This window comes from Dipodomys merriami, unplaced genomic scaffold, assembly GCF_024711535.1.
Source record: "Dipodomys merriami isolate MVZ:Mamm:240054 unplaced genomic scaffold, mDipMer1.0.p SCAF_70, whole genome shotgun sequence".
NCBI lineage: Eukaryota > Metazoa > Chordata > Mammalia > Rodentia > Heteromyidae > Dipodomys > Dipodomys merriami.
In genome coordinates this window covers 3,116,421-3,143,222 of record NW_027206291.1, presented here as the reverse complement: position 1 = coordinate 3,143,222, position 26,802 = coordinate 3,116,421, and the positions used below count along the sequence as shown (strand labels likewise).

The 26,802-nt window shown below is 62.4% G+C and overlaps 1 protein-coding gene across 1 annotated transcript in view; it reads left to right on the top strand.

The window, feature by feature from the left end:
- Positions 1–26,802, top strand: part of Ptprs (protein tyrosine phosphatase receptor type S) — a 73,981-nt gene that overhangs the window by 20,796 nt on the left and 26,383 nt on the right. The window contains exons 2-6 of the mRNA XM_070008179.1: positions 4,114–4,287; positions 10,039–10,184; positions 10,293–10,434; positions 14,928–15,116; positions 19,469–19,579. Of these exons, the coding sequence (XP_069864280.1) occupies positions 4,158–4,287; positions 10,039–10,184; positions 10,293–10,434; positions 14,928–15,116; positions 19,469–19,579 (718 nt within the window). The 5' untranslated portion in view covers positions 4,114–4,157. The remainder of the gene's footprint in view (positions 1–4,113; positions 4,288–10,038; positions 10,185–10,292; positions 10,435–14,927; positions 15,117–19,468; positions 19,580–26,802) is intronic.

The following is a 26,802-nucleotide window of genomic DNA, read 5'->3' as shown; positions in this document are numbered from 1 at the left end:
GGCTCCGAGGGATCCCGAGGGTCGCGCGGGCGTCCGGGACGCGGGCCCCGACCTTCACGCCGCGGGGTGAGTGCGCCCGGGACCGCCCTGCCGCCCGGGCTCGCGTCCGCGCCGGGGCTTTGTCCGCTTCTCGACCCCCTCCCCTTCCCCCAAGCCTGCGGCCCCCGCGGCTCGGGGGGCCTGCGCCCCGCGCGCCAGCCCGGCCCGGCCGCGGCCACCCCGCGCCGCCCGCCCCGCCTGCGCGGGGACTTCGGAAAAGTGCAAAGTGCGGACCGTTATGCTGGGCGCCGCCCCTCCCCCGCGCCTCCCCTCCCCTCCCCCCTCCCGCCGGGGGCCGGGCCCAGCGCGGGCTCCGCGGCGCAGGGGGCCGGGCCGGGGGCGCAGGGCGATCGGGCCGGGCCCGGGCCCGCGGGAGCGGGGGAGCAGGGCCGGGAGGGACCCCCGCAAACCACAGCGAAGTTTTCCTCCTGGCAGTTGTGTCTGTGGAGCCCGGGGGGACTTCTCCTGGGGCCCCTGTGACTTTAATCACAAAGCCGGGGACGGGGGTCCAGGGAAGGCCTGGGGTCAGCCCTTGGCTGGCCGGCGGGGCCTGGTGAGGGGCCCCCTCCTCCCTGTTCCCAGACCTCCCCCAGTCGGCCGGGAACCCAGGGCTGCCCTCCCCCTCCCCCTGCCTCCTCCAGCCTCACCTGGCTGCCCCCCCCCACACACACACCAGAGCAGATGCAGAGGGCACACCTTGGTAGCCCAGCTCAGCTTGGCTCTCTCCCTGCCTGGTAGCCTCAGTGTCCCTCCCGTGCATAAAGTGTCCAGCCGGGCCTGCAGTAGGCGACCAATGCCTGCAGGGGCTTTGTTGCATTCCTAGGCATTCCGTAGCCCCTCTGGTGGGACTGGGGCTGGGTTGGCAGACGCCCCAAGGTACAGGAAGCTCCGGAGGGTCCTGGCCCAGCCCTGGGCAGCCAGGGGGCTTCCTGGGGAGGCACAGCTCAGCTGACATCTCAGCTCTGGAGGCTGAGGCTTTGGGGATGGTGGGGCCTATGGAAGGCTTTAGAGGAAGAGCAGGGCTCGGTGGGGGGCTCAGCCTGGGGTGGGGATGCCTGCGCCCTGGGTCTGGGGTCTGCTGTCAGGGTGTTCTCTGTGAAGGACTTCCTGGGAGCCCTGGCAGGTGTGTGACCCAGGCGGCCCAGACCGTGGGCCTCTCCCAATCTCCCCTGAAGCAGCCCAGGTCAGGCCCGCCAGGGTGGGGTGGTTGGTGAGGAGGATGGGCTCTGGCTCACTCCTCCATGAGCGTGCCTCAGTTTCCCCACCTGTCAGGCAGGAAGAATCACCAGCACAGAGCAGATGGGACTATTCTCTCTGGGCTGGGCCTGGCTGGCACCCTACATCTCACTGCCGGGAGGGGGGGGCAATGCCCGAGACTTTGTGCTCTCCCAGTGCAAATCGCTAGTCAAGTGAAGGCTGGACCCTTGGTTCCCGGAAGGGACAGCTCCTCCTGGGCCCAGGCGTGGAGGGAGGGGCTGGCGAGCACCAAAGAGGATGGACTTGAGCTGGTGGCCGGGACACGCCTGGTGACACAGAGCCTGTGGGCTGCCAGCTTTGGCCTGGACTATAATCCCCCTTTATTCTCCGCGGACCGCCCGCCTGCCTGCGTGGGCTCTCAGAGCCGCATCGCGTGACCCGGGCCCCGGCGCACGCCCTTTTGGAATGGGTGCCGCTCCCCCTCTCCCCTCACAAGTGCAGCCCCGGGGTCCTCATCCAGGGATCCACCCGCCCCTTCCCAGAGGGGGCCACCCGGTCCTGCCGACCCCCAGTCTGCTCCGAGAGGCAGGCGGGACCCGCGCTCACTGCCTTGCCACCCAGCATCCACTGCCGCTCAGTGGACAGCCAGTCCCTTTGAGTGCCCCCCCACCCCTGGGGGTCTGAGGACTGCTCCCCTGCCTCGGTTTCCCCATCCCAGTTATGTCAGGCAAGCACTCCAGGCCACGTTGTTAAGGGAGGGGTAAGGTGGAGGACTGGCCGGGCGCCAGGCTCACTGTGGCCCTCCCTGCCGGGGCTCCTGGCCAGCCTGTGCGTGCTGCTGCTTGCGCGGGGAGACTCCTGTTTCCATTCAGTCGTTACTTTCCAGCCAATTAATAACATTAAATCTGGGTGCATGTGCAATGGCCCTGGGGCAGGATGGAGCCCAGTGGTGGAGGAGCTGCAGGGAGCCCGTGTGGCTGGAGTAGCGAGGAGGAGGCAGAAAGGGGACAGAGCAGTTGGTGCCAAGCCTGTGGGTCACAGGGAGTCTTGGGCTTTGACTTCAAGGGAGGTGAGCACCTTAGAGGGCTGGGGGCAGGGGCAGGGGCAGGATCGGACTCAGCTCACTAGTGCCCCCTGGCAGCTGTGAAGGGCAGAGCATGAGCAGAAGCTGGTTCCGGTGGGCAGGTGGAGGGCTTGCTGGTATTTATATCACCTAGAGCAGACTGCACATGGGAATCTGCCAGGAAGGACGGGCCATGGGCTTCTGAAGGGTCCCAGGCTGTTCTGGGGGCAGTGGGGTGGGTGTCTGGGCTTGGGGGGCTGCTCCCTGGCCCCTGTGGGCCCCGCTGGTGCCCACTCGATGTGAGGGGGGGTCTTCCTGGGTTCCCGTGAGGTCCACAGAGGTGGCTGGGATGGGGACCTCCTGTTCTGGTGCCCCCCGTCTGCAGCTGACCCCCACCCATGGCCCCTGGCATGTGGGCAGTCTTTTTTACCTCCGTTTCCCAAGCAGCTCTCAAGCCTGCCAGCTGACTCTAGTGACCTGGGCCTGAACCCTCATCTGTGGCCACAGCCACGCAGATGGCCCTGGGCGGGGCAGGCGCTGTGGTCACCCAGCCCCAGTGGCCACCGCCTCCCTCCCTCCTTGAAGACACCGGGGCTGGGGGCTGGGTGTGGGTGCACTTGTCCATCCCGTGTCCCCCACCCGGCCAAGTCCACGAGTATCTCCGTGGTCTGACTGTGCGTGGCTGTGTGCATCCTGGCTGCATGCGTGTATGTCACGCAGGGTGTGGGCTTTGGGTGTGTGGTACCTGGCTGGTGTGATCTACTGTACGTCCGTCCGTGTGTGACTCCCTGGCCTGGGGTCCCACAGGAGCAGGTGTCCTGTACCCTCTGGCTCAAGCCAACTCAGGGTGGAGCTCAGGCCTGGCCCCGTGGCCCGAGCCTGCCACTATGTGGCTGGCTGCGCGGATCTGTTTTGAGTGGCTGTGGTCTGACTGTGCATCTGGGGTTTGTGTGGCTGTGGTCTGACTGTGAGTGCTGAGCCCCTGCCCTACCTGCTTTCTCCTGTCCCCTGGGATGTCACTGGGCCACTCATGGTCAGCTGTGACAGTCAGCTGGCCTCAGGGTGGCCCTGAGCTGGGCACGGTGACCACAGAGGGTATTTTGGGCGGCAGAATCACAGGGTGGCTCTGGGCTGTGGCCATGGCCAGGACCCACCCAGGAAACCGCCTGGGTGGGGTGCGGGTGGGCCTCGGAGATCCCCGGCCCCCCCATCCCCCTGCCTGGCTTTGGCCGAAGTGGAGATGGGAGAGACGGGGTGTGGCCGAGGAGAGGACTTGGGGCCCAGGCCAGGAGCCTGTGCTTGCCTCTGACCAAGCTTTCTGGGGAAATGGCCTAGCGCTGCCCCCTGCAGGGAGAGCAGAGAGCAGGGCGAAGGCTGGGGGCCACGGGAGCCATCCGAGTGGGCGAGAGCGAGCCGGCGGCCGTCTGAGTCACATGTCGGGGTCAGGGCACCCCCGAGATGCTCCGAGAGTCAGAGCCTCACTTGGTTTTCTCTTTGCAATAGGATCTTGGTAGGAGGCCCAGGCAGGCCGCGCCATCCTCCGGCCTCAGCCTCCCCATACCGGGATTACAGGCGGGAGCCGCCGCACTGACCGCAGGGGGGGCGCTCTCCATCCCAGTCCTGAGGTTCTCTGCCCTGGGCCCGTCCTGCCCTCATCGCACACCTTTCCGCTGAAGAGGGTTCTTTTTTTTTTTAGGGACACAGCCATCAGCCATTGCGGGTACCGGGCGCTCCTCCTCCTCCTAGCCGCTGCACCCCTCCAGGAAGGCCTCCACATTTCCCACTTCCTCATGGCCCTTCTGTTGTCTCCGCAGACGCTGCGCCTTCGGACGCTCAGGCCGTGGCCTCTGTGTGAGAGATGGGGCCGATCCCTTCGGGGAGGAGGCCGCTACCAAGCATGGCGCTCACCCGGGGACCTGGCATGGTGTCCGTGGTGCGGCCCGTGGGTCTCTTCTTCATGCTGCTGGTCGGAGCCTGCGGGGCAGAAGGTGAGAAGCTGGGGGGGGGGGAATGGGTGTGTGTTTGTTTTCAGGGCTAGGTGTTCCCCTTCCTGGGGTTCCTTGAGGCAACCCCTGCTCCTCCCTGGGACCCCTGGTTCCTTGCCAGGGCCCACATCCTCCCTAGGACTCCCTGATCCTCCTCAGGACTCCCCATTCCTTTCCAGAGCCCCTCACTCCTCCCTGGGGCCCCCTGCTTCCCCCAGGGCTCCCTGTTCCTCGCTAGGACCCCCCTGCGTGGCCAGGCTGCTCACCTGCTCCATGCAGGGCCTGGAGACTCCCAGGCGCGTAACCGCGCTGGTGCCGGGAAGCAGCACCGCAGCCACCGTCCCTGGCTTCCTCACACCAGACCAGGCTTCCCTTTCGGGCCTGCAGGGCCCATGGAGGGAAACTGAGGCTCCAAAGAGGCAGGGGCTTAGCAGAGGCCCCTCTGGACCTCAGGGTTCACCACCCCTGCAGAAGGGAAAAGAACAATATCCGTGACAGACCCGTGGCTAACAAATCTTCCCAGGCTGGGCCCCAAGCTTGAATGTCAGGGATGGGGTTTTATGGGTATGTAGGAGTTCACTACTGAAAGCCACCATCCCGATGGGAAGGTCTAGAGGTAAAAGAAGTTGGTGTGGCTCAGAAGTGGACAAGGCTGTGGTGATGCCAGCCCATTGCACCGCTGCCTGCAGCCTGGCACCCAGCAGGTCCGCACCCACCCCTGGCTGGTGTGGGCCGCAGGGGGCACGCCTGCCTTGTGCGCTGGGCTGTGGCTGCACACAGTAGGCCCGCATTCTGGGGACATGTCTGCCTTGTGCGCTGGGCCGTGGCTGCACACAGTAGGCCCGCATTCTGGGGACACGCCTGCCTTGTGCGCTGGGCCGTGGCTGCACACAGTAGGCCCGCATTCTGGGGACATGTCTGCCTTGTGCGCTGGGCTGTGGCTGCACACAGTAGGCCCACATTCTGGGGACATGTCTGCCTTGTGCGCTGGGCCGTGGCTGCACACAGTAGGCCCGCATTCTGGGGGCATGCCTGCCTTGTGCGCTGGGCTGTGGCTGCACACAGTAGGCCTGCGTTCTGGGGACACGTCTGCCTTGTGCGCTGGGCTGTGGCTGCACACAGTAGGCCCGCATTCTGGGGACATGTCTGCCTTGTGCGCTGGGCCGTGGCTGCACACAGTAGGCCCGCATTCTGGGGGCATGCCTGCCTTGTGCGCTGGGCCGTGGCTGCACACAGTAGGCCCGCATTCTGGGGGCATGCCTGCCTTGTGCGCTGGGCTGTGGCTGCACACAGTAGGCCCGCGTTCTGGGGACATGTCTGCCTTGTGCGCTGGGCTGCGGCTGCACACAGTAGGCCCGCATTCTGGGGACACGCCTGCCTTGTGCGCTGGGCCGTGGCTGCACACAGTAGGCCCGCATTCTGGGGGCACGCCTGCCTTGTGCACTGGGCTGCGGCTGCACACAGTAGGCCCGCGTTCTGGGGACATGTCTGCCTTGTGCGCTGGGCCGTGGCTGCACACAGTAGGCCCGCGTTCTGGGGGCATGCCTGCCTTGTGCGCTGGGCCTCGGCGTGTCTTCATGGCAGGGTTTGGTAATGTCCATCTTGGCAGCTCCTGCCTGAGCAGAGGAAGTTGACCTGTGCCCGCTGGAAGGCTAGGGAAACTGAGGTACTGGTCACCATCACAGTGAGGAAGTGGCTGGAGTATTACCTTTCCATTCATTCCTTGAAAGACGTTTTGTTTTTGTGCCACTCTTGGGACTTGAACTCGGTGCTTTCCCTCACTCAAGGCCGGCACTGTACCCCTTGAGCCACAGCTCCACCTCCGCGTTTTGGGTGGTTCATTGAAGGTAAAGAGTCCTGTGGACTTTCCTGTCTGGGCTGGTTTCCAGCTGTGATTCTCAGATTGCAGCCTCCTGAGTAGCTGGGATTACAGGCGTGAGCCTCGGTGCCCAGCTTGCTTTGTCTTTTGACTCCAGTTCTTGCTGGGCAGCCCCGCTGGTCCTCCTGCCTCGGGCTCCGGAGGGCTGGGTCTCAGGGTGGCCACTGTGTCTGGCTGAGGACCTTTTCCTGGCTTCCTGGGGATGAGCAACAGAAAGCCGTCTCTGGACCGGCCCACGCCGCCCGGCCCTCCTGCACAGGGCTTGGCCTGCCTTGGCACGGCATGTGGGTTCAGAGGGGCCGCTCTTTGCCAAGGGTCTTCCTGTGTGTTTTTGGATGTTTCTGAGCACCCGGGGCCTCACCCGGTGATGCCTTAGCGCCCCCCCCCCCATCGATGCTGGTCCTTGTGTCCCCACACAGAAACCCCTTGCCCAGCGGCAGCCGCCAGCCTGGCTTCTGCTCACCGGGTAACACATGCACGGCCTCGGCCTGGGGTTCGATGTGGGACTGTAGGGCTCACCACACGGCCCCCTTGCCAGTGGGGGAGACTGAGGCTGCACAGTTGAGTCCAAGGGAGCTGAGTTCAGATCCTGTCTGTGACCCTGACAGTCTGAGCTCTTGTGAGCCCAGTAAGTTTTAATTTAATTAATTAATTTACTATTTTTGTCATTTCTGGGGCTTGAACTCAGGGCCTGGGCACTGTCTCTGAGCGTCTTTTGCTCAAGGCTAGCACTCTAGCGCTTGAGCCACAGCACCACTTCCGGCTTTTTCTGTGTATGTGGTATAGAGGAATTGAACCCAGGGCTTCATGCATGCTAGGCAAGCACTCTACCACTAAGCCAGATCCTCAGTGGTTTTTGTTGTTTTTGTTTTGTTTTGTTTTTGGTCCATTGTGGGGCCTGAACTCTGGGCCTGGGCGCTGTCCCTCAGCTCTTCAGCTCAAAGCTACTGCTCTACCACTTGAGCCACAGCACCACTTCCGGCTTTTTTCTTTTTGCTTATGTAGTGCTGAGGAATCGAACCCAGGGCCTCAGGCATGCAAAGCAAGCGCTCTACCACTGAGCCACCTTCCCAGCCCCCTCAATGAGTTTTAAAAGAGCTCCTGCTGGGATCTGGGTCCTGCCAGAGGCCCCTTCCCCGGCTGTTGTCCATGGTGATGGTGGAAGAAGCTTCCAGAAGGACCTCACAGCTCAGGGAATAGTCCTGTGAGGATCCAGAGGGCAGGTGTCCCAGGCAGGAGACTCAGTCTATGCAAAGGCCCTGTGGCCACAGAAGGACCTGGGCTGGTGAGGGTGGGTGCCAGGACCATGGCTGTGACTGCTGGCCGGTGACCCTGAGGCTCTGAAGGTCAGCATTGCTGTGTCTTGGGGACTTTGTCTGTGGTCTGTGTGGTGTTGGCAGTGATACTGACTCAGACCTCCTCCCTGTCCCCGTGGCTGGGGTGTTGGGGGTCTGAGCCCGGGTTCTGGTTTTGGTGGGCTCTATGGAGGGGCCTGGCCTGTAGGACGGTGCCCACGGGCGTCAGCCAGGTGGGGGCCGGGGCGGGCGGCTCCCGAGGCTCCATCCCTAGGGAGGAAGGTGCTGCAGAGACTGTCTGGTCTGGGAGGCCTTCTCAGAGAGCTGCAGGCAGGGGGGGGACTCCCCAGTTCTGGCACCAGCACTTCTATGGAATCTGCAATGGAAAAACAGAAATGGGGCCAAGCCTTGCCTGGAGCGGGAGGCCGCGGCTTCAGTGCAGGCTCTGTGGGGACCCCTAGTCCTGTCTGGGCACTGTCTGCCACTGCAAGGGGGGGGGTTCAACCTTTGGATTGGGGCTTCGGGTGCAGACCTGCCCCCCATCTGCAGGGCACAGGCTGTCTGTGCTGGCTGGGCACTGGGACCTGCCTCCCAGCCTCGCAGCCACCCCGGGCCCCTTAGTCCAGAAAAAGAAGGGTGGGCCGGGCACCGGTGGCTCACGCCTGTCATCCTATCTACTCAGGAGGCTGAGATCTGAGGATCATGGTTCAAAGCCAGCCCGGGCAGGAAAGTCTGTGAGAATCTTATCTCCAATGAACCACCAGAAAACTGGAAGTGGCACTGTGGCTCAGTGGTAGAGCGCTTGCCTTGCATGCCTGAGGCCCTGGGTTCGATTCCTCAGCACCACATAAGCAAAAAGAAAAAAACCGAAAGTGGCGCTGTGGCTCAAGTGGTAGAGCGCTCGCTTTGAGCTGAAGAGCTGAGGGACAGCGCCCAGGCCCAGAGTTCAGGCCCATGACCGACAAAAAGCAACAAAAAAAAGGGGGGGTGGGTGTGCTGAGGGGGCTCTAAGGACGCTCAGGCATTTACTAACGGGGTGCCATGGGGAGAAGGCCTGCGTGACCCCTCCCAAGCCCAGGGCCAAGCAGGCAGGAGAGCCAGGGTTCCCCTTCTCAGAAAGCAAGGGGACCCAGGAGCCTGGCCACCGCGGGGTCCCCGCCCGGGAGTGGACAGCACAGCTCAGGCCTGCCGGGTGGAGTGGCACAGGGTCACCCCGCCACCCGAGGCACAGTCCCAGGCCCCTGGGGACCGAAGGCCGCAGCAGCCGGGCGGTGGGTGGGGGGAGTGCACCTCAGTGCTGTCCTTTCCCCACCCCAACTCAAGGGCCGCCGCCCTGCGCCTGACTACAGCCGCACCCGCCGAGGGACGCGAGGCCCGGCCCGCTCAGCTCAGCTCCCAGACGGCCCAAGCCACGTGTAGAGGAGCCAAAGCACCAGGGGAAGCGTCCCGAGTGTTCTGGGAGAACCGTGAGGTTCCTTGTCCTGGCACGAGGCGCTCAGAGGCTCCACGTGGGCCAACCATGCCTGCCTCAGCCAGAATGCCACGCTTAAAACTGGAAACGCCCACAGTCTTTCTTTTGTCGGTCGTGGGGCTTGAACTCTGGGCTTGGGCGCTGTCCCTCAGCTCTTCAGCTCAAGGCCAGTGCTCTACTGCTTGAGCCACAGCGCCACTTCTGGTTTTCTGGTGGTTTATTGGAGATAGGAGTCTCACGGACTTTCCTGCCCGGCTGGCTTTGAACCGTGATCCTCAGATCTCAGCCTCCTGAGTAGCTAGGATGACAGGCGTGAGCCACTGGTGCCGGGCTTCTTTCTTTCCTGTATAACCTGTTCATTTTGTGAAACAGTTCCACTGCACAAGATCAGTTTCTTGTGCTACAGTTCCACCCCTAGCTGAGGCACCTGGGCAGGAAGCTGCCCTCAGGGTGCCAGTGCAGGGCCGCGCCCGCCCGGCCGTCCCTCGCAACTCCCTCCACGCATGCGCAGCACTGGATGCCCGCTTCCCTGACGGGCAATGCCCCCCTACACACACCCATGACTACTCTGTGCGCCCTGCCCTGCCCTGCCCGGCCGGGTCTCCCTACGCCCCGGGCCAGCCCTGAGTGAGTGCATACAAGTCTGCTTTAAGCCAGGCCCCTGCCTCAGTGTCCCTGGAGTCAGGCAGTGACGGCTGGGCCTCTGCCCTGGTTGAAAGGACATGGCTGCCAGCTCCCGCCGCCAGCCCACACTGGAGCTCTGGGTTCCAGTGCTGCCACCCTGTGTGGGGCCTCCGGTTCCCCACTAAGGAAGTAAGATCATACTACCTTCTCCTAGTCTTAGGGTTCAGCTGGTCACCACTGGAGGCCTCCACAGTCTAAATCTGGGGGTCCCAGAGTCTCAGGCACCTGTACCGGGGTGTCTAGGGGTGCTGCATCTACGCATTGCCTGTGGCTGCACCTTCCTCCCCTTCCTCTTCCTCCAGCCCTTCCGTGGCCTGCGTGGTCCCTCCGTGGCTGGGTGGGGGGCAGGGCCGGTGTGTGATCCCCTCAGGGTCTGAGCCACCCCGGTACCCCAACAGCTCCCCGTCTTTTTGCTGAACCCCCAGAGCCGCCCAGATTTATCAAAGAACCCAAGGACCAAATCGGAGTGTCGGGGGGCGTGGCCTCGTTTGTGTGCCAGGCGGCGGGCGACCCCAAGCCTCGGGTGACCTGGAACAAGAAGGGCAAGAAGGTCAACTCGCAGCGCTTCGAGGTGAGTGGTGCGGGGAGGCCGCGTCCCAGAGCCCCCCACCCCACCCCGGAACACTGCACCACATGCCCAGGCCCCCCACACAGCCTCACCCGCCCACCCTCCCCGCAGACCATCGAGTTTGACGAGAGTTCCGGAGCCGTGCTCAGGATCCAGCCGCTCCGGACACCCCGGGACGAGAACGTGTACGAGTGTGTGGCCCAGAACTCGGTCGGGGAGATCACCGTCCATGCCAAACTCACCGTCCTGAGAGGTACGCGGCTCCCGGGGGGGGGGGGGTGCGGGCCCTGGGCTTTGGGGACAAAATAGGCGGCCTTGAACTCCGCTTTGGATTTCCCTTGCCCAGCTGGTAACCAGGGCCAGGGCCGGGGCCGCACGGGGGAGCGGTGCCAGGTGGAGACCCTCACGCATTACCTCAGCGGGGATCTTCCACTTACAAGGGCACGGCCCCGCTCCCGGCATGTGAGAAAGACAGCGCCTATCTGTCATTACAGCGTCTGGGAAGTAGACTGGCTTCAGGTCTGGCTTGATCTAGGGGTTCAGTTGGTGCTCCCACACTTTCTCCTGGCCATGTTTTCTTCCATGTTGCCTTGATCCCTGGCCAGCCACACCCAGCCTTCAGCCTGGGAGCTGCTCATGGCTCTGGAAGAAGCGGCCGTGTGTGGTAACTTCCTTCCAGGCAGGTCAGGTCCCAAGGAGGGGCTCAGGGAGAGGCAGCTCCCCGAAACCCAGGGCGAACAGAGGCAGGCAGTGCTCTGAGTCACTTGCCTGGGCTCCGGGCTAGTCTTGCTGGGGTTAGCTGGGCTCCGGGCTGGTCTTGCTGGGGTAAGCTGGGCTCCGGGCTAGTCTTGCTGGGGTAAGCTGGGCTCTGGGCTGGGATTAGCTGGGCTCTGGGCTGGTCTTGCTGGGGTTAGCTGGGCTCCGGGCTAGTCTTGCTGGGGTTAGCTGGGCTCTGGGCTGGTCTTGCTGGGGTAAGCTGGGCTCTGGGCTGGTCTTGCTGGGGTTAGCTGGGCTCTGGGCTGGTCTTGCTGGGGGGTTAGCTGGGCTCTGGGCTGGTCTTGCTGGGGTAAGCTGGGCTCTGGGCTGGTCTTGCTGGGGTAAGCTGGGCTCTGGGCTGGTCTTGCTGGAGTTAGCTGGGCTCTGGGCTGGGGTAAGCTGGGCTCTGGGCTGGTCTTGCTGGGGTAAGCTGGGGCACCAAGGAATTTCCCCGGCTGCCCTCTCTGCCTTCTCCCTTCCCACAGCAGGACTTCGGCTTGCAGGTGCCGCCCAACCTAAGCTCACACCCCCGCAGTTGTTGCTGTGTGACTTCAGGCAGGCACATGAGCCTCTCTGAGCAATGGTCAGGAAGTGGACAGTGACTGGCAGAGTGCGAGGACTTGGGGACCGCGATTGGCCTCTCTGCACTGTTTAATTTTTACTGTGATGGTTATTCTGGTTTTAACAAAGCAGCAGCCCTTGGCCAGGTGTCCCCAACCTGTCACTAGACAGGTTCACATGGTGGGGTTAGGCAGGCAACCTGCTCAGCCTGAGACCCTCCCCACCCCCTCCTCCCTGTTCCCTTTTTCCCCCTCTTTTTTCCCTCCTCTCTTCTCCTTCCTCCCTCCTCCCTCACAAAGGCCCCTGATCTCTTAAGTCCCTGTCTGGAAATCTTTCTCCTTCCTGACAAGGACCCACAGTCTCGGCTCTGTGTGTGTGTGGGGGGGTGGCTGGGGGTGGGCGGAGTCTGTCCTGTCCCGCCCCCTCCCAGGCTATTTTTGCCTGACCGCCCAAGGCTTCCCCATTGTCCATGCCCATCCCCGTTGTTGGGGCCCCCAGAGCCAGGACTCCAGAGCTCTGAATGTGGCCCAACTCCTGCCCAGGCCCCACAGGCCTCCCTGAGAGGCTGTTCTGGACTGGCCCTGCCCTCCCCACAGAGGCCTAGGCCTGTCCCTCTCCTGCCCCAGCCCCCTGCCTGGGCCTCCTGCCTCCCAGGGGCTGCCAGGGCCCCTCCCCCAACACTGCCTCCTTCTCCATCGTGCCATCTGATTGTGGACCCAGTGCACGCCTCTGCACTGTTGTTCTTGTTAAGCTCCGAGGACTCCGGCACATTGTGGTGCGCGGTGAACATTTCTGTTTGATTAGCGCGGGATGGCCAGGCCCTGCTCGCTGGCTGGCTGCGGCCCACACAGGCGCCGGGGACCCCGCAGCCTGCACCTCGGGCACTTGGGGCACCGGGCCGCCGCACTCCGCCGCGCGCCGTGCAGCCCACACCCGTGGCCCCCAGGGGCATCAGGCCTGCCATTTTGGGTGGTATTGGGGACCCACCACGCCTGGCCCAGGAAGGATGGTGGGCCTGAGCCCTGATGGTTCTGGTTCAGTCCTGCCCTGGCCCGTGCTGGGCATAACCTGGGGCAGATGTGTCTGGCTGAGCCTCAGTTTCCCCCCAGGATGCTGTGCCCCATCCTATACGGCCCCTGACGTGCGGTCCAGGGGCTCTGCTCCACCCCAGCGAGACTGTGGCTGGCAGTCCCAGCCTGCCCTTCCCGGCTCCACCCCGGCCTCGGGGCTCCACCTCCCCTCCCCACAGTGGCAGCTTCTGGCTGGCTGTCCCCACCCTGTTCCCGCTGCCCCTGTCCCTCTGACCTTTGTCAGCAAGCACGCGCCTGGCTTGCCCACAGTCTGTCACCCGAGTTCAACTCACCACGGGGGGTGGAGAAGCAAATGCCCATGGCTGTGTGCCAATAAAACTTTATTAACAAAAAGCAAGTGTGTGTGGGGGGGGGGTACAGATGCAACCTTGGCCTCTGCTGAACTTGGGGCACCTGGCAACTTGCTCTCACCCGGATGCTGTGACCCCCGTTTTTCCAAGGTCCTAGCCGCAGATGGCCAGGTCCCCGCTGGCCATGGAGGGGTCACCTGCACCCCGGCCGCGGCTTGTGCCTCAACCAGCCAGGTCCCTCCCTAGTCACTAGACGCTGAGCCGGGCTCGGGCACCGGCTCATGCCTCCCGGGCTGTGCTCAGCTGAGAGCCCACCAGCCAGCCAGCTGCAGCCCGAGCGGCCGGTCTTGTCATGGTGCCTCCCGTCCCTCAGGCTAGCGAGGTTTGTAGTTCTGTCCTGACCGCGCTGACCAGCCAGTGAGGAGGACCAGAGTGGTCGCCCCAGGCATCAGCTAGCTGCGGACCCAGCCTCTGCCGCAGCCACGGGGCAGGGTGGGCACGGCAGCACACCCAGCAGCCATGGCCTTGAGCCTGTGGGAGGGCTGCGGGGTCCCCCCGGCCCCCGTGACTTTTCATGGCCCCTTCTCCGCGCGTCTTCCTGCGATGGGTGTGTGAGCCCCTCCTGTAAGGACTGTGACCTCATTTTACCTTAGTCTCCTCTTTATTTATTTTTTGGTTGGCCGTGGGGCCTGAACTCTGGATCTGGGCGCTGTCCCTCAGCTCTTCAGCTCAAGGCTAGTAGTCTACCACTTGAGCCACAGCGCCACTTCTGGCTTTTTTCTTTTTGCTTATGTGGTGCTGAGGAATCGAACCCAGGGCCTCAGGCATGCAAGGTAAGCGCTCTACCACTGAGCCACCTTCCCAGCCTTTAGTCTCCTCTTTAGAAGACCCGCTTCCGAACATAGGGTGGTCCTGAGATTGTAGACGCCATGTTTCAACACGCGTCTTGTGTTTTGGGGTCACAGCTCAGCCTTGACAGGATACCATTGGGCATCTCTTGGTTATGGTGTTTTGTTCTTTTTCCTCTGGGTCTGGGCGCTGTCCCTCAGCTCTTCAGCTCAAGGCGAGCGCTCTACCACCTGAGCCACAGCACCATTTCCGGTTATCTGGTGGTTTATTGGAGATAAGAGTCTCATGGATTTCCTGCCTGGGCTGGCTTTGAACCACGATCCTCAGATCTCAGCCTCCTGAGTAGCTAGGATGACAGCCCAGCTGGTGGTGTTGTTTTTTTTTTTTTTTGACACAGGGTCTAGCCCTGATCCTCCTGCCTTAGGCTCCCAAGTGCTGGCATTGCAGGTGTGTGCTTCGGTGCCCCTCTCCTGCCCCAGCAGCCCTGCGCTGAGGGAGAGGGTGGGCGGGGTGGGGCTGGGATGTGGGTAGTGGGGTGGGTCCACACTAGGTGATGCCTGAGGCTAGCACTCTGCTCCTCCTCACTGGCCCCAGCAGGCCGCCAGCCCTGTTCCAGGGCAGCCCGTCCCCCGGGCCCTGCGCCACGCCACGTTCCACCCCCGGGCTGCCGGCCCAGACCTGGTCATTTGCTCATCTGTTTGCTGAGCTGGGGTTTGAGTCCTGGGAGGAAAGGCAGTGGGGACCACGGAGGGCCGGGGCTGCTCACTGTGGCCACAGCCAGCGGGCCACTTTCTGTTGCCTTGGTGCTGTGTACATTTGGGGCATCATGCCCGTGCAGAAAGTGGGGTTCCTGGAAGGGGCGCTGTGGCTCAAGTGGTAGAGCGCTCGCCTTGAGCTGAAGAGCTGAGGGACAGCGTCCAGGCCCAGAGTTCAGGCCCCACGACCGGCCAAAAAAAAAAATTATGAAAAGAAAGTGGGGTTCCTGGACTACACCCCCCTGCTCGTGCCAGAGCCCCAGTCCCTCAGGGAATGGATTCGGATTCCACACCCGACACCACCTGGGCCTCCGGGGTACGCCCAGGCAAGGAAGGACCACGGATCCGACCCGCGGCCCCGATGGGGGCCTGGGCCACGTGGGGTCATCGCGGGCGCAGACAAGGGGCGCCCGCCACGATCCGACCTCAGCCCTGTCTCCCCAGAGGACCAGCTGCCCCCCGGCTTCCCTAACATCGACATGGGCCCCCAGCTGAAGGTGGTGGAGAGGACGCGGACGGCCACCATGCTGTGTGCCGCCAGCGGGAACCCTGACCCCGAGATCACCTGGTTCAAGGACTTCCTGCCGGTGGACCCCAGTGCCAGCGGCGGGCGCATCAAGCAGCTGCGCTCAGGTGAGCCGGGCTCGGGGGATGGGGGGCTTGGGACGGGGAGGGGCGGCAGGCGCAGACCTGCAGAAGATCCGGAGGTGTAGAGGCAGGGTGCAGCGTCCTCGTGGGGTGTTTAGTAGGGTGCAGAGAGCCAAGAGTGGGGAGCAGGGCAGGTGGCGGGGAGAGGGCTCTGGGCGGAGACGGAGGCTGCACTGGGCCCAGGGAGGCTGTGCAAAGAGGGAAAGAGGGAGGGAGGGAGGGAAGGGAGGAGGGGAGGGGGGAACTCCGGTGCGGAGTGGAGCCGCAGTGGGCAGCGCCCCAGCGCCGGCCCCGTTGGTGAGGGGGTCTGTGTGGGGCGTCATGTGCCCGTGTCACTGTCCCATCCTTGTGGCCTGTCTGTGTGCGTTTGCCGGCCCCCCGTGTGGCCCGACCTGCGTCCTGCGTGGGTGAGAACACGCAGGGTGCACCTTGGCCACACAGCGGTCCTGCCGTGTGTCCCTCCTGCGTGTGTCCCTCTGGCCCTGCCCAGTCAGTCCCACAGTACTGATCAGGAGCTCCCGCGTCACCTAGCCTCTGTGGAGCGGCCCCACGGAGTGGGCACCCGGCCTCAGTTTCCTTATAAATCAGCAGCTTCCTGCGGGACGCGGTGTGGGCTGGCGCTGCTCCGCCCTGCCCCTCTCCCGTCCTGACTCACGGGCAGGCGCCCGCAGCTCCGCATTAACACTCTGTTCTCTTTTCTTGTCCCCCATAAACGCTCAGAAACCTTTGGTAAGTCTGATCTCCATGACAACCACTAACGGCCCCCCCACCCCCGCCTCCCCACACTAACAGCCACGTGCGGTCACTGCCCCCCACGAGGCATGCGACTAACTTCCCGTGCTGCCCGGAAGGAAGAGAGGAAAGGGACCCGCTAGGCCGCAGGGCGGTGCGGGCCGCAGGCTTCCGTGCCCCCCACCCGTGGCCCGTGGGCTGCAGAAAGGGGTTCATACCGCGTGGGTACTGGAACTATGGTAGCAGCACTGGTTCTGGGAGCTTCTCTCCCTTTTCCCAGTGTCTAGCCTGAAGCCATTGAAAACCAGCTCATTCTGACTAAGGTGGGCGTGGCAGATAGGGGACCACCACGGCTCAGAGGTGAGCCGCACGCACACTAGCGTGTGCGTTCATTGCCAGCTCCGCAGAGAGACGCAGGAGACAGATCCTTTCACACCTGCGATCTGGCCGTCCCGGAACCCCTAGTTCTTCTACCACGTCTTCCGGGTGCAGGGAAGCTGCACAGGTCCAGGGTTGGCTCTAGTCCCGCCCGCCAGGCTTCCAGTTCCACCCTGTGGCCATCGGCAAATTCCCCTTGCCTCTGTGGCGCCGGCGGCAGCGTGGCCATCATAGCACTGAGAGCAGGTCCAGAGAGGGCCTGAGCGACACGCAGCTCACGCGAGAGCATGCCCAGCCCACAGCCCATCCTGCCTCAACCGCAGAATTCGAACTCAGAGCCGCCATCCCTGCTGGCCTAAGTGTACCCTCCTGGAAAACAAGCCTGGGCCATCTGGAAGGAAGGACCTGTATTTCTTGTCCCTGTAGCTGGTCACACAGCTTCCTGCGCCTGGTCTTAGGGTCCCGTCGTCCCCAGGCAGGGGCCGGGGCAGGCGGGTAGATCGCAGGCAGACGCCGCTCCTGGCTCCGTGCTGCGGGCACGGCAGGCAGGCAGGCAGCCTTTTCCTCTTCTCCTCGGGGGTGGCAGGTGGTGGGGCGCCCAGTCCCCAGTGCCCTTCCCTGCCCTCCCCCTCAGCCTGTTGGTGATGTCTGACCTTTGCTACCTGTCTGGCCCCGGGCACTAACTGTCCTCCCTGTCCTGTCTCTAACAAGACTCCCCAAACCCTGCTGCTCCTGTCCCCGCAGTCTGGACTTCACTAAAAATAGCCCCTTGTTGGAGCCCCAGAACCCTGAGAGGGGAAGCAGCCCTCAGGCCAAGCCAGAACTGAGCTTCTAGGCTCAGCCTCCTTGGAACCCCCGATTGCCACCTCCTCCAGAAAGCCCTGGAGCCTGCAGGCCCAGTGGTGGCTGCTGTCCTACTGGGCAGTCCCATCCCTGGCCACACCTCCACAACTGCACTCACCTGAGTGGACAGGCCAGCTTGAGGTCCCGCCTCCCTGGCCCTGCCTCTGACCACCCTCACTGACGTGAGTGGACAGGCCTGCTCATGGTCCCGCCTCCCTGGCCCCACCCTCTGGCCGCCCTGTCACTCACCTGACTCTCTCTGCTTCCCTTCACAGAAAGCACTCCGATCCGAGGTAAGAGGTTCCCTCCCGCTCACCTGCCACTTACTGCCCCCAGACCCCCTTGAGTCCATGACCCCCAGAACCCAGTCTTCTTACCCCACCTAGCGTCTATCTGGTGTCTGTGTCTGTGTCTCTGTCTGGGGCCAAGGGGGACAGTGGTGATACCTCAGGCCACCTGGTCGGGGAGGGGAGGGAGTGCTGGGAATCAGGTGTGTGACCACCGCTCGGTGCCCAGCCCTGCCCTGGACACATGTAGTTTTAACACCCGTATGAAGGATCTCAGAAGAGAATTTCCTTCAAGTGCTGATGATCTCAGAAGCTTTGACGGCCCTCGGGGCCAGGTCCAGTGTCGGCTCCCTGTGTCCACAGCCTGGGCGTGGAGTGCGGGCTCTCCCTCGGAGCCTGCAGGTGGCTTCCTGGTGCTGGGGCTCTGCTGTGAAGCCAGGCTCTGAACCCACACCATGTTTTCACGCCGAGTGTTTTCTCACGGGAAGGTGGGCTGTGATTACTTTCTGTTCAGCGCTGCACAGGGCCCGGGAAGCTCACCCTGGGTGCCTCTGGATCCTGCAGAACGCTCCTGTTTCTCTCCCTGTTTGCAGGCGTCACGGGCCTCCCCTGCTGGCCTGTGAGCTCCGGCACGTAGGAGAAGTGAGCATGGATTTCTGCATTCATGCATACTGAAACCTTACGATCTGGGAGTTCAAATTCACCTAGAACCGTTGGCCTCATCTTTATATTGACTTCAAATACATGCTGGAGCTCCACGCTTAGCTCTGTTTGTGGACTGTAAGACGCTTTAAATGAGTGGCCACTATGGCTCACAACTGAGATCCCAGCTACTTGGGAGGTCTAGATTGGGAGGACTGAGATTTAAGGCCAGCCAGCCTGGACAGAATGTTAGTGAGACTCCATCTTAACAAACAGTCTGGGTCTGGTAGTGCCCGGCTGCCATCCTAGCTGCACAGCAGGCATAGATAGGAGGATTGTGGTGCAGCCCTCAGGCACAAGTGACAGACTGAGAAATGGTGGAAGCAAATAAGGCCTGGGGGAATGGCTCGAGTGGCACAGTACCTGCCTACCAAGTGCAGGGCCCTGCGTTATGTCCAGACTTGGAGTGAGACCTTGGGTGAACAGGGTAGGCCCCACTCCAGACCTACCTGAGCAGGGCCCTGAGCCGTGGTTCCCGGGGAAGCCCGGCCTCCCATCCAGTCAGACTCACCAGCTGTGGCTTGTCCTCCACTCTCCTGGGACGGGCAGCATCCACAGCCGTGCGGAGCCTGGTCTCACCCATCTCCGCCAAGACACTCAGAAGACGTGTCCTAAAATTGCAAACTTTTTTTTTTTTTCTTTTTTGGTAGTACTTGGATTTGAATTAGGGATTTTGTGTTTTCTAGACAGGTGCTCTCGGACACGGAGTTGTACCTCCAGTCCTAATTTTAATTTTTATTTTTTTTGTTCCAGTTTTGGGCCTTGAACTCAGGGCCTGGATACTGTCGCTGAGCTTTTAGCTCAAGGCTGCCTGGTGCTCTTCCACTTCAGCCATAGTTCTGCTTCAGGCTTTTTGCTGGTTAATTGGAGATAAGAGTCCCATGGATTTTCCTGCCTGGACTGGCTTTGAGCCACAATCCTTAGATCTCAGCCTCCTTGGTAGCTAGGATGACAGGCGTGAGCTACTGGCGCCTCCCTTCGCTGGTCAATTTGGAGGCTGAGCCTTGCTTCCCATCCATCTGTAATCTGGCCACTCTAGGTTTCCATATTCGCTGAGATGACAGGCATGAGCCACCTCTATCCATAGCTTTCCTCCGGTTTAGGAGTCTCAGCTCTTTTCCAGGTTGGGCTGGAATGTTGATCCTCTAGATCTCAGCCTCCCCTGAGCTAGGATGGTGGCTGTGAGCCATGGCACCCGGCTGCCAACACTGCTGAAGGACAGCAGGGCCCCGAGGGCTGCAGGGACAGTCGGGGTGCTAGGCTGGCACTCACTGGAAGCAGACCCTGGCCACACCTCGCCCGACCGACCAGGACAGGAGCTGGCCCGACAGGCCTGCAGCAAGACCTTCCTGGCAGGTTGGGCTCTGTGGCCAAGTTCCCTCCTTCTCCCCACAGGAGCCCTGCAGATCGAGAGCAGCGAGGAGACGGACCAGGGCAAATACGAGTGCGTGGCCACCAACACTGCAGGCGTGCGCTACTCCTCCCCCGCCAACCTCTACGTGCGAGGTAGGGAACGCCGCCGTGCCAGAGGCAGGGACCCCCCCCCCTGGGCTCACAGCCACGGGCTCCCCCGACCCCCAGCCCCGAGCAGGAGGCCCTGCCCTGGGGTGCCAGCAGACTAGGACCCAGCCCCTGCTGGATGAGCCTCACCTGTCCTCCTGTGGAAAACGGGGGTGGCTGGCCTCCTCCGCCCCGTGTCCCCCCCCGCCCCCCCCCGTGGGCAGCAGGACTGGGGGATATGGTGAGGGTGGGGTAGGAGAGCAGGGGCGGGGTCACTGGGCCTTCAGGGCCGGGGGAGCCTGGAGGCCTTTGCCCTGCGCCCCTCCCCTCCCCCAGTTGGCTTTCGTGGTGTGTTGTGGCCTTCCTGTGTCGTGTGCTGGCTTTGCTTCTCCGAGTTGTGGCCTCGTAGCTCCCCCTTCCCCGCCCCACCCAGTGCCCTGGATCTAGGATTGGGGGGGGGGTATCTTGGAGGTTGCCTTCCTTCCCTAGTTTCCCCAGCCTCCCAGCTGTCCCAGAGCCGGGGGTGCGTTGAGTGACCCTCACAAAGGGACCCGTCTGGCCCGCACGGTCGCTGCCGCTCTGTGCTGCTCACCCGGCCAGCGCCCAGCGTGTCCCTCCCTGCGGTGGCCAGAAGCCCAGGGTCCCCGACAGCCATGTCCCCAGCCCGCCCCAGGAAGCCTTCTCCAGAGGTGCAGGGGCTCTGCCCCCACGTCTGTCAGCCCCTCTTTGACTCTCTCGGGTCCGTTCAGAAGTCTTCATCTCCCCTCCTCCTCCTCTTCCTGTCTTCCCACCCTCTGATGGCCGTTCCTGTCACTCATGGTAGTTGGCTCAGTAGGAACTGACTGGGCTGCCTCCTTCTCCCTGCCTCAGTTTCCCACGTGTGATGTGCCAGGCCCCCTGAGTGCCCCCTGGGGAGCGCAGTGGGCCTGCCCACGGTCCCTGCCCTTCCCGCACCCCAGAGCGGCTCCGGGATGGTGGGTTTGCACCTGGCCTCTGAGGAGGAGGAGGAGGAGGAGGAAGAGGAGGCCGTGGGGGGCGGGCGTGGGGCGGGCCCGTGGATCTGCCGCCAGGGCGCTCCGGTGAGTTCTGATGCGTTTGCCAGGCTAACCTGTGTGTTTTCCTACCAGCACTGGGGATGGGGTGTGTCTGGTAGGGCTCAGTGGAGAGTGGACGGCCGGTGAGGGTGGGTGGGCAGGGCCTTTGGCGAGGGCTCGAGGGGCCCTCTGTGTCCTGGGCCCCGGAGGTGGGGTCCCAGCCTGAGCCCCCTTCCTTCAGGGCCAGGCCAGGACCCGGCTCCATCTCTGTTCTTTGCCTGGGTCTCAGCCGCTCCAAAGTTGAATTTAGAGAGAATCAAAAAAGCAAATGTAGACTTTGTATGAGCAGAGCAGGGTGGAAGACAGAAAAGGTCGTTGCTGTTCCTTTTCCTTTTTAATTTTAATTTTTTTTAATTTTTTTGGTTTAAAGAAAAAAAAGAACAAAAACAAACGATTGCAGCTTTAGCCTTGGGAAGTCCTCTTTTTACTCTCTGTATCTCCCCTATTTTTTCTCTCTTCCCCATGTCATTGTTCTGCATCAAACCCCCTTAACATCCCTCAGAGCTTCGAGAAGGTTGGTGTGTTTTTTTCCTTTTTACTTTCTTTACCCACATTTTTACATTCTGAAAAAAAAAAATGACACACACACACAAAACACACAGACACCGTGCAGACACGCACAGACATGCACACAGAAAAAAAATCTAAAATATGGAATATGAACGATAAAACAGAAAACCACCAAGCAAGAGCAAAACCCAGAAAGACACAAAAATCTCAGCCGCGCCCAGCCCGGCTCAGGGCCGGCCGCACACATGCGATGCTTGCATTGTGGTCCCTCTGCATCCGTTGGTAATGTTGTTGCTAAGTTTCTGCACTCGTCGTCATGGTAACTGGGCCTGATGCATGCTGGGAGAATGTAAAATCTTTCTGCATGCCACTCTTGTTGGTTTGGTGACCCCCCAATGCCTTCTGTTGGAGTGTTTCTTGTCTTCCGTTCTGTGTTTCTTTTGGTTTTCTTGTTATTTTTTTCCTTTCTTTTTAATTTCCTTTACAATTTTTTTCTTTACAATTTTTTTTCTTTTTTTGGGGGGGGGACTTGATTGGTTTGTTTTCCCCCCTCCCACCCCTCAGTTGTCCACTTCTCCAAAGCAATTGGTCTTTGGTCCTGTCTTGTTTCTGTGCTGTTTGGTTTTGGCTCCCTGGGCTGAGCTGTTCTGGTCTGTGGCTGCTCTCCAAATGCATTGTGACTCCAAAGCCAGTGTTCCTGTCCCCGGTCCCCACGGAGGGCAAGGGCTCCACAGCCGTGACGCGGGTGCAGAAAGTGACTGTACAGGTGTGGGGGTGGGGGGGGACCAGCCCCGGGGGTGGGGGGCCGCCCCTCTTCCCAGAGCTGGCTGGTGCCCGGGCGCCCCTCTGGACAGCCCTGTGGGCCTTTCTGTCTGTCTCTGTCTTCCCACCCCTCATCCTTGCAGACTGAGGTGGAGTTGGAGGGCTGTGTGAGCCCTGGTTCTCCATCCCTGACCCGGAGCAGGCCAGATGAGCAGGGATGGGCGGCCCAGCACCCCCTGCAGGCTGGGCGTGCTTGGTGCTCACTGTAAGTTCAGGGACAGTTGGTGCTCCCACCTCCTGAATCCTGGCCAGGCACAAATCCAGACCTGCCCATCCCCAAACCGTGAGGCACGGCAGACTGCAAGAAATGCTCGGCCAGTTGTCTGGCCCCAAGTGTGTGCCAGGCTCCATGCCAGGCCCACAGGGAGCGTGGTCACTTTCTGAGTCACCTGAGCGTCGACGCTGTGGAATTCCACAGAAAACCGGGGGACTTCTGGACACAGCCTCTCTCCCGCTCTCTCTCTGTCTTCCCTCTTCTCTGACTCCCCCCTCCCTCCCTCCGTCCCTCCCTCCTTCCCTCCCTCCCCACTTCCTCTTCCCCCCCCCACCTCGGCTCTCTCACTTCTGCAAACCTCTCCCCAAGAAAGGCCTTAGAGTCCCCCCAACTCCAGATCACAAACAGCCCCGACGAGGTTGCTCTTGGGGTGCACGCGTCACCCAAGTGTGTAGCCTAGATGGCAGCTGGAGCCCCGGCTATCCCGCCCACACCCACACCCTCGCCTGCCTTCTGTTACAATGGGGTCCCCGAATGTGCTTGCTGCCACCCTTACCAAGGCGGTGTCCAGCTGCCCGCCTGGCCCCAGGAAAGCTCCTGTAGGGAAGGGGGCTGCCCAACCCGCCACCAAATCTAGTCCAGGTGCCCCACCACTGAGGGAGCGGCCCTGGACTCCTTCGGACTCGGGCCCCAGCCGCCCAGCTGCATCCCGTGACCCTGGGCCGGTCATTGGCCCTCTTGTAGACTGTCCATGTCCTAAGAACAAGCGGAGCGGAGCCCAGCCTGCAGGGTAGCGGGAGCCCGTCAGGCCCCCGAGTGGTCCCTGTCCCCACGGGTGCCTGTGTAGCGCGAGGAAGTCAGAGCCAGGCCTCACTCTCACGCCCCATCTTCCTGCCCTGCCCCTCCATGGTGGCAGAAGCTACTTCATTCCTGTAGACTGGAGCTTTTACTTAGCTTTTCTGAGGCCCCTGAGCTCCAACCTAGGTAGGGGGCTCCTCCAAACCCACTGCACCCCCCCGCAAGCCCCTGGGCCAGAATGAAGGTGAGGGCTGAGCCAACCTTGCAGGTAACTAGCAGCCTGCCAGGAGACGGTCCCAGCCCACTGCGCTGCTCAGAAAGCTGCGAGCATTCCTCTGCCTTGTTGTGGGTCGCCCCGGGAGCCGGCGGGAGCCGAGAGGGACCACTCTCCCCGATAGTTTTCTTGTGTCCTTGAAGTTGCCAAGCTCTTGGGGTGTGGCTTAGTGGCCAGGACCGCTGTCTTTACCGACTGTTCCCCACAGTGGCTGCCGGCCAAATGTGTCCCCCTTGGCTGCGACAGGAATGTGAGCAGGTTTAAGGGATGGGGGGTGGGTGCTAGTACCCCACACCCCACGTCTCCCTCGCAGCCATTGAGGATTTGAACCCAGGTCTTTGCATCAACCCTCACCACGCCACTTGCAGGGCGGAAGTCTTAAACTGAATGACGGGGTTATCTCTAGGTAGCCCCCGGCAGGAGTAGACACAAGGACTGGGCTCAGATTTCATTTCTTCCAGCCATGCTGGCCTCGCTGGCCACGAGCACGCGTGCACACACATACACACTCATACACACGTGTGCGCACATGCACCCATCGGGCCCCTGACCGGATGTGGATGTATCAGGACCCCAGCCCCTGTCCTCCTACCCCAGCCCAGGGGAGAGGGGCTAGGGGGTGGGGGCTTCCCCGGGGTGAGGGGCCATGGGGTTGCAGGACTGCGGGGCGCCGCAGGAACACTGAGCTGACCCCGCCTGCTGCCTGTGCACCGCGCTTCCTGTGTGGGTGGGCTGAGGGCTGCTAGCTTACACCTGTCCTGCGGCTCGAGTGGGGGGGGGGCAGGCAGGCAAGGCCAAGATCTGGGGACGGGGTAGCCCCCGCCCCCCACCCAACGATGAACACGAGTCAACAGCACAGCAAAGTGCCCAGTTGGGAGGTCGGCAGCACGGCCTGGGCCGCCAGTCTCTGGGCGCTGTGTTTGAGGCCGAGGGAGGGCTGGCAGCAGGGGCGTGTGCGCCAGGCATGTACAAGGAGGGTGCAAGCCAGCTTCGGGATGGGGGCTCTGGCCGCTCCCTGGACAGGTGTAATCTAAGCTTACATCCGCTCCCAAGGCTGCTCAGCTCCCATCTCCCCCCCGCCTCCCATCCGTACCCTCATTCTGGGGTGCAGAGAAGCCTCGCATACTTTCTCTCTCACCCCAAAATGCAGAGCCCCCGGCTTGCTAACTCATTGGGATGTGTGTATCACTGCTGAGCCCCACCTGGCGTCCACCCAGAGCACCTCACTTTTGAGTTCCCTTCCCACCCACCCTCTTCTCCCTGCCCCACTTCCCTGGACCCCCACTTTTGTTCTTTTGAGTTTTTGCCTCTTCCTGCCTGGGGGAGGGGTCGTCTCCTGGTTGCTTTGAGTTGTTTTTCCATGTGAATCGGGGTTTGAAGCGACCACTCCCTTCCCACCCCACCACCCCCTCCCCGCCCCGCCGCCCACCCTCCCGACCCCTCGCCACGCGGGTCCCTCCACTGGGAGCCCCGGCCGCTCGGTGACGAGAAGAGCTGGGGACCAGAGCCAGCTGGTGCGTGCTGAGGACAAGGCTGGTGTGGCCCCTCATAACCCGCCTGGACCCTCCACTCAGGTCGGTAATCGGGGGCCAGGGTCCCTCGGGGCCTCTCCGTCCCAGGGTCCTGTGCTCACCTTATTTTCTAACCTGCACCTCAAGCTTGCAGCAAGGGGTGGAGAGGACATGGGTGGGTGTCCACACCACGTTGGGCAGAACACAGCGTCGGCCGTCCGTGGCGGCCGGGCGGGCCTCGCGGCAAACCAGCCCCTTCGGTTGGGACCACGTGGGGGAGGCCACGTGGGGCCTCGGCTGGCAGCTAGTGTTGTCACAGCACCTTCCACTGGGGCCGGGCTCACGGGTGATGGGCCTGCGCGTTGCTTTGTTCCATGCCTAAGGGTTGGGGTGATTTTCCAAGTTCCGGTGCCCTTGGTATTTCAGATCAGATCAGATGGGAGCAGGTTCCAGTACGGCGCAGGCCCCTATGGGGGCCATACTGGCCTCCTGTTGAACCGCGGCACTCAAAAAGGGGGCCTAGGGTCTCTGTTCCTGCAGCACCTGGTGGGGGGCGCTCTGATGGCTTCTGGGCGTCTGTTAGGGAGCTGTGGGGTTGCCACCCCCATGGCTGGAACTCCTGGTGGGTGTTATGCAGGACCCCCTGCCACCTCGGTGTCCCCAGAGGGGAGGGACCTAGAGGGAGAGGCCTGGCGGCCTCCACGCCGGCCTTCCCCCAGTGCTGGCGGGCAGAGGCCGGGAAGCCGGGCTTCTTGCTCCCCCGCACTCCCCTTCCTCGCTGAACCCTCGCGTCCCAGACCTCAGCTTCCCCGTCCACCCCTGGGAAGACTGACGCACCCCCTCGCTGCCCGGCTGCTCTGAGGCCTGTGTGGCCGGGTGGGCACTAAGCTGTGTGCTCAGCCACATCCAGATGTCTGCATTTACAAGATGGGGAAACTGAGGCTCCTGCAGGTGGGCGGCCACACAGAGCTGGGTGTTCTGAGTCCACCCCGGCCCGGTTGTCTGATAGGGGTCGTAGAGATATACTCAGGGGCGGCTGGTTTGCCACGAGGCCTCTTTCTTCACAGTGACCCCGGCCCTGGAGGCCCGGTCACCGAGCCGAGGCCCTGGTGTGGTGGGGAGGTCCGATCCTGTGTTCTGCCGGCAGGGAGGGGCAGCTCCCCGGGAAGCCACAGCCCCTGTGTTCAGACCCCGATTTTCAGCCCCACACCATTCCATTTTTTCCCCCCTTGCTTTTGGGTGTTGCGTTTCATTTTGGAGGGATGTTTTAGTTTAATGTGGTTTTTTAGGATTTTTTTTTTTTTTTTTTGCTTTTGCTTTGTTTTTGTTGTTATTTCTCTCCTGATTTTGGTTTGGACGTCGGTGCCGTTTTCTGTCCTGGATTAATTAGCTCCCTCCGCTCATCCTCATCGTCCTCTGTTTCCATGACAACACAGCCTCCGCATCGCCTGCCCAGCCTCCCATGGAGGCCGGCGGCGGGCTGCTGGCCTGGACCATGTCCACTGGCCGATTGGACCCATCGCTCCCCTGCTCCCCTTCCACCGGCCCTGCCCGACGCTCCCCCATCTCAGCACCCCTCACCTCCTCTGTCTGCATGGCGCATCTCTCTCCCCCGCCCCATTCCTCCCCTCCAGCGGCGCCTGCCGCCCTCCATCCTGTCTCCACCGTGACTCTGGACTTTTCAGGGGGCTCCTTTTCTGAAGGGCTGTAGCTCCTACCCTCACTGTACCCCAGATTCAGGGAACAGGGGTCAGGGTCTCCGACGAGGGGCCAAGGCTGGAAGGGAGTGGTTAGGGCTGCCTCCCCTTCAGAGTGGAGCGGTGAGACCGTCTTACAGCAGCCCCGGCCCATCGGGGTGGCCACACACCCAGCCTCGGGGTACGGGGGACACAGCCCCAGCACCGCCCTGACTCAGCCCCCGTGCTCGCTCAGGTCCACAGAGGTCACCTGGGGCCCGAAGTCTAGCTTCACCCCAGCCCTGGTTAAACATCCGCCCCTCCCCCCCA